Source organism: Otolemur garnettii, unplaced genomic scaffold (assembly GCF_000181295.1).
Source record: "Otolemur garnettii isolate 467f Iridium unplaced genomic scaffold, OtoGar3 scaffold00110, whole genome shotgun sequence".
NCBI classification, from domain to species: Eukaryota; Metazoa; Chordata; class Mammalia; order Primates; family Galagidae; genus Otolemur; species Otolemur garnettii.
In genome coordinates, this window is record NW_003852505.1 from 6,994,256 (window position 1) to 7,001,628 (window position 7,373).

The following is a 7,373-nucleotide window of genomic DNA, read 5'->3' on the forward strand; positions in this document are numbered from 1 at the left end:
AAAAAAAAAAAAGAAATCCTGAAAGAAGCCAAGGATGGATGGAAACATCTTACCTTTACAGAAATAAGCATAAGAATTATACCAGCCTTCTTATCAGAAACCACATAAACAAGAAGAGAATGAAATGAAATATTTAAAGCTTTGAGAGAAAAAAACTCACCAACCTAGAATTCTGGGCCTTACGAAATTATCTTACAAATGTGAAAGAGAAATAAAGACTTTCTCAGATAAACAAAAATTGGAAGACTTCATTGCCAGTAGACCTGCCTTGAAAGAAACACTAAAGAAGGTTTTCAGAGGGAAAGGAAATGATACAGGTCAAAATGCAATCTATATAAAGAAAAGAAGAGCAATGAAAAAGGAATAAGTGAAAGTAAAATCAAAACTTCTGTTTTTTTCATTCTGTTTGAATAAAAATTTAATTATTTATTTTAAGAAGTACAAATGCTTTTTGTTACATGGATGAATTGTACAGTGGTGAAGTACCCATTATCTGAATTAATGTATACTGTAACCAACAGAGTTTTTTTTTTTTCTTCAGACAGAGTCTATGTTCCTCTCAATACAATGCCGTGGCTTCACAGCTCACAGCAACCTCAAACTCTTGGGCTTAAGCGATTCTCTTGCCTCAGTCTCCCAAGTAACTGGGACTACAAGCACCTGGCACAATACCCTGCTATTTTTTGGTTGCAGTTGTCATTGTTGTTTAGCAGGCCCAGACAGGGCTTGAACCCACCACCTTCAGTGTATGTAGCTGGCACCCTACTCAATGAGCTACAGGCACCAAGCCCCCAACAGGGAATTTTTCATCCCTGTTTTACTTAGTCTTAAATGACATAACAGATAACAGTTTATTCAAAATATTAACAACAACAATGTGTTTGATTATGTATGCTTTTGTGTATATGTGCTTATAAGAAGATAAGCAAAATGAATGACATAATGGTATCATGGGTCATAATGATATCCTGGGTCAGAATGACTATTCTGTCACACTACCCCTGGAGCAGTACAGTGCATTTAAAAGTATACTTGGATTAACTGTAAATATACAATTATTACAAATCCTGCAAACTCCACAGCAACTGAAAAAAATTGAAAAAAGTAAAAGAAGAAGAAAATGGAATCATACACATTGCTCAATTAAAATCACAAAAAGGGACCGGTACAGTGGTTCACTCCTGTAATCCCAGTGCTTTGGGAGACAAAAGTAAAAACGCTGCTCGAGGCCAGGATGAAACTAGCCTAGGCAACATAGCAAGACCCTATCTCTACAAAAAATAAATAAAATTTTCAATGCTGTGTGTAGAAACTAAGAAGAAAAAAAATACTGTATATTAGTCAGATGTGGTGACGTAAACCTGTGATTCTAGCTACTTGGAAGGCTGAGGCAGGATCACATAAACCCAAAAGTTTGAGATTACAGTGAGCTATGACTATGCCGCTGTACTCCAGCTCAGGCAATAGAGACAGGCTCTGTCTCTTAAGGAAAAAAAAAGTAACTTCATTAATAAATTCTTTACAAAAAAATAAAAACAGACAAGGACAAAAAAGTAATAAATATGACAGATACCAATCCAAGTATATGAATAATCACTTTAAATTGTACCAATTAAAACACAGATTGTCCCACAACTAATCTTTTACTGAATGGAGTAAAACTGAAAGCTTTTCCACCTAGAATAGAAACTAGACAAGTTTGTCCTCTATTGCCACTACTATTTAACATAGTGCTGGAAGATCTAGCCAATACAATCAGGCAAGAAAAGGAAATAAAGGGCATCCAAATGGGAGTAGGGGAGGTCAAACTCTCCCTCTTTGCTGATGATATGATCTTATACTTAGATAATCCCAAAGGCTTAACCACAAGACTCCTGGAAGTCATCAAATATACAGTAATGTCTCAGGATATAAAATCAATGTCTACAAATCAGTAGCCTTTGTATATGCCAATAACAGCCAAGATGAGAGGCTAATTAAGGAAACAATTCCCTTCGCCATAGCTTCAAAAAAAATGAAATACCTACAAATATGCCTAACAAAAGAGGTAAAGGATCTCTATAAAGAAAATTATGAAACCCTGAGAAAAGAAATAGCAGAGATATTAACAAATGGAAGAACATACCATGCTCATGGCTGGGAAGAATCAACATTGTTAAAATGTCTATACTTCCCAAGCAGTCTACAGATTCAATGCCATCCCTATTAAAATACCAACACCATACTTTCAAGACTTGGAAAAAGTAATTTTTGTTTTGTATGGAACCAGAAAAAAAAAAAAAAACGTATAGCTAAGGCAGTTCTTAGCAATAAAAACAAAGCCAGTGGCATCAGCATACCAGACTTTAGGCTGTACTACAAGGCCATAGTGGTCAAAACAGCATAGTACTGGCACAAAAATAGAGACATAGGCATTTGTAATTGAATAGAAAACCAGGAAATGAAACTAACATCTTACAACCACCTAATCTTCGATAAACCAAACAAGAACATCCACTGGGGGAAAGAATCACTATTCAATAAACGGTGCTGAGAGAACTAGATATCCACAAGTAAAAGAATAAAACTGGACCCACATCTTTCTCCACTCACAAAAATTGCTTCAACATGGATAAAAAACCTAAATTTAAAGCATGAAATGATAAAAATCCTCAAAGAAAGCATAGGAAAAACACTTGAAGATATTGGCCTAAGGAAAGACTTTATGAAGAAGACTTCCAAGGCAACTGCAACAACAAAAATAAACAAATGGGAATTAAACTGAAAAGCCTCTGTACATCTAAGGAGACAACAGCCAAAGCAAATAGACAACCTACACAATGGGAAAGGATATTTGCATATTTTGAATCAGACAAAAGCTTGATAACTAGGATCTATAGAGAACTCAAATCAATCCACATGAAAAAAGCCAACAATCCCATATATCAATGGGCAAGAGACATGAATAGAACTTTCTCTAAAGAAGACAGACAAATGGCTAGAAAACATGAAAAATTCTCATCATCCCTAATTATTAGAGAAATGCAAATCAAAACTACCCTGAGATATCATCTAACCCCAGTGAGAATGGCCCATATCACAAAATCTCAAAACTGCAGATGCTGGCATGGATGTGGAGAGAAAGGAACACTGTTATACTGCTGGTGGGACTGCAAACTAATACAATCTTTTTGGAAGGAAGAATGGAGGACCCTCAAAGAACTCAAGCTAGACCTCCTATTTGATCCTGCAATCCCATTACTGGGCATCTACCCAGAAGGAAAAAAAAAACCACTCTTTTACCATAAGGATACTTGCACTAGACTATTTATCACAGCTCAATTTATAATTGCCAAAATGTGGAAACAGCCTAATGCCCACCAATCCAGAAATGGATTAACAAACTGTGTATATGTATACCATGGAATACTATTCAGTCATTAAAAAAGATGGAGACTTTACATCCTTTGTATTAACCTAGATGGAAGTGGAACACATTCTTCTCAGTAAAGCATCACAAGAATGGAAAAGCATGAATCCTATGTACTCAATTTTGATATAAGGACAATTAATGACCTAGTACATAGTGGGGGATGGGGAAAGGGGAGAGCTGAGAGAGAGAAAAGGAGGGAGAGGGGTGGAGGAAAGGAAAAACAGAGAGAGGGAAAGGGAGGTGAGAGAAGGGAAGAGCAAAGAGAGGGAAGGAGGGAGGGAGGTGTGGGGTCTTGGTGTATGACACACCTTTTGGGGGGCAAGACACAATTTTAAGAGGGACTATACCTAGCAAATGCAATCAGTGAATCCCCAACAATAAAAAAATTTTAAAAACACGGATCATCAGAATAGATAACAAAAACTTATATCCGCACAAAAAGCTATACATGGATGCCTATATCAGCTTTACTGACGATTACACCAAAACATGGATGCATCGAGATGTCCTTCGGTAGATGAATGGATAAAGAAATAATACATCTATGTAATGGAATATTATTTCACACTCAAAAGAAATGAGCCATCAAGCCATGGAAAAATACAGAGGTTAACTTAAATGCATATTATTTTCCTACACGAAAGAAGCCAATGTGAAAAGGCTACACACTGTATGGTTCCAACTATTTGACATTCTGGAAATGAAAAAACTATGGAGACAGTAAAAAGATCATTAGTTGCCAGAGGGCAGGGGAATGAACAGGCCAAGCACAGAGATTTTTAGGGCAGTGAAAATATTCTATATAATACCACAATGGTGACTACATGTCATGTCATTACATATTTTTCCAAAGCCCTATAATGTACAACACAGTGAACTTTAATGTAAAATACGAATTTTGGGTGATGATATGTTAATTGTAGGCTTATGATTTATAACAAATGTACCACTCTGGTGGGGGGATGTTGATAAAGGAGGAGGCTATGTATCTCAGTAATAAAAAGACAACCCAATCATAAAATGAGCAAGGGATACAAATAGACACCTTACTGCAGACGACTGTAAATAGCAAATAACAATACTCAACATCTCTAGTCATCACAGAAACAAAATTCAAAGCACAATGAGATACCACTAAATACTCACTAGAAATGACTAATAGAGTGACAATGCCAAGTGTTGGTAATGATGTAGGGCACTTAGAAGTTTCATATACTTGCTCCCAAGAATGCAAAAATGGTACAGACACTTATGACCCAACAATCCTACTCCTGAGGACACAAAAACACATGCCCCCCCCCAAAGGTTTGTATAAAAATATTCAAAGCATCTTTGTTTATAATAGCCCTGAAGTAGAAACAACCCAAATGCCCATCAACTGGTGGATAAATGAGTTCTATTACTTCTATGTAAAAAAATACTACTCAGCAATAAGATAAAACACTACTGACACAACTTAGATGAATCTCAAAGCCTAAGTGAAAGACACTGGAGAGAAAAGACTACATAACATAGTACATGATTCCATTTATATGAAGTTATAGAAAAGGCAAAATTAAGTGAAAGTCTATGGGCAGTTCCTATGGCTCAGTGGATAGGGTGCCAGCCCCATATACCGAGGGTGGCAGGTTCAAACCCGGCCCAGGCCAAACTGCAACAGAAAAATAGCCACGCGTTGTGGCAGGTGCCTGTAGGCCCAGTTACTTGGGAGGCTGAGGCAGGAGAATTGCCTAGGCCCAGGAGCTGGTTGCTGTAAGCTGTGTGACACCACAGCACTCTACTGAGGGTGATAAAGTGAGACTATTTCTACAAAAAAAAAGAAAGAAAGTCTATCAGAGGTTGCCAGGATCAATCAATGGAAGGAAGAACATGACTCCAACAGAGCAAGAGAAATTTTCCAGGGTGATGAAAATATTTTATACCGTGATTGTGGCAGACATAACTGTACACATTTTTCAAAACTAATCAATTATATGCTTAAAATTATAAAAGTGTACTGTATTCAAATTACACCTCAAAGCTGGTTTTAAAAACAAAAAAAAGTAGCATAGATGATTATGCTCAGTGTAGTGACTAGAATGCAATCTAAAGGAGACTCTGGGTTATTGATACTGTTCTATTTCTTGATTTTGGTGGTGGATATACGGGTATTTAGTTTGAGAAAAGTCCTTGAGCTGTATTTTTCTGTACATGTGTTTTATTTCAACAAAAAATAGGTCCTCAACAATCTGAGGTTAAAGAGATTTTACTCAAATTAAGATTCAAAACTGCAGCTGAGAAAATGATAAAACAAATAAAGGAAAAGAACACGAAGTAACCACTAATTATAAGGGAATTCAAAAAGCAGTCACTTTTCCAAAGCTTATTTTCCTGAGTAGAGGACCTGACTAATAACATAGCTAGACTTCAGTTATACATACAGTCATGTATCACATAATGGCATTTTGGTCAAAGAATACATATATATGCAATTGATCCCCAAAGATTATTAATGGAGATGAAAAATTCCTATCACCTAGTGATGTCATAAACACTGTAGAATACTGCATAACCTTTTCTATGTTTAGATACATTCAGATATACAAATACTTAGCATTCACTGTGCTACAACTGCCTACAGTATTCAGAACAATAACATGGGTTTGTAGCCTAGGAGCAATAAGCTATATAACTATAATAGCCTAGGTGTGCAGACATACCACCTAAGTCTATGTAATTATACTGCATGATGTCTGCACAACAATAAAGTTGCTTTAAGACATATTTCTCACCTGTCCTTAAGGAACACATGACTATGTGTGTTTCTATGGTTAGGATGCAATGGACTTTCCACAAACCTCACTCAGCAAAACCTTTTCCTAAATTAGGTTCATATTTATGTTTCTAGAGATACTCAATAACTCAAATATACTCATAACCTTTTCATTTCAAAATTTAGTTTTCTGCTAGGAAGAAAATCTTACTAACCTCTTTCATAAATGACTTGCCTATGCGCACCACTTTTGCAAATAAAATGGGATCGTGAGAAAGGTGAGGACCAAGGTAACAGAACATACTGAACACATCTCTCCTCAAATCTTCAAAGGTCTCTGCTTGTTTGGGTGCTCTCTTATTTTGCAAAGCATTAACAGGCGAGCCTTTAGCACCTTTAGGAACGCCAACTCTGTAAAAAGAAGTAAAATTTATTCATACACTATACAATATCTATAATTTTAAGTTAACACAGTCACCTTAATAAGCGAAAGTTTACTTGCTCATATTTGCTTTCTGTATTTCAATCTTGCTGAACTTTATTAAATCAGATAATTCTCAACTGATAGAAAAACAATACTGGAACAAAAATCAGAAATCAGAGAAGAAAGTTTCAAATTAATTGCCTAAGAAAAAGAAGAGTGCAGATTTCAAGTAACATTTATTTTTTATTTACTTATTTTTTTTAGAGACAGGGTCTCATTTTGTCGCCCCCGGTAGAGTGCCATGGCATCACAGGTCACAGCAACCTCCAGCTCTTGGGCTTAGGTGATTCTCTTGCCTCAGCCTCCCGGGTAGCTGGGACTACAAGCATCCACCACAACACCCAGCTATTTTTTTGTTGTTGCAGTTTGGCCAGGGCTGGGTTCAAACCCGCCACCCTCGGTATATGGGGCTAGCGCCCTACTTACCGAACTACAGGCATCACTGTTCAAAGTTTCACAGACATCGTATGAATTTGTTTTTAGTTAAACATGGCCAGTATTGGAAATTTAGATATAGGAATGGGGAACAAGGGATGGACCTCAGAGACATTGGCAGATAAAACAGATAAATATGGATAGAACACTGATTCATATCAATCAACATTTCTCAATCGGTTTCCACTATCCAGACTGAACGTGAGGGCGGTGGTGGTAGGAAAGGTGAGCCACATAATGATGAGTGTCCTAAAAGAAAAGCATACCCAGGCTCGGCGCCTGTGGCTCAA

The 7,373-nt window shown here is 36.8% G+C and overlaps 1 protein-coding gene across 7 annotated transcripts in view; it reads right to left on the reverse strand.

Moving 5' to 3' along the window:
* Positions 1-7,373, reverse strand: part of THOC2 (THO complex 2) — a 128,522-nt gene that overhangs the window by 48,065 nt on the left and 73,084 nt on the right. For all 7 annotated transcript variants that reach the window (XM_023517396.1, XM_023517397.1, XM_012809661.2 and 4 more), the window contains one exon: positions 6,380-6,575. In XM_023517396.1, coding sequence (XP_023373164.1) covers positions 6,380-6,575 — 196 coding nt within the window. The remainder of the gene's footprint in view (positions 1-6,379; positions 6,576-7,373) is intronic.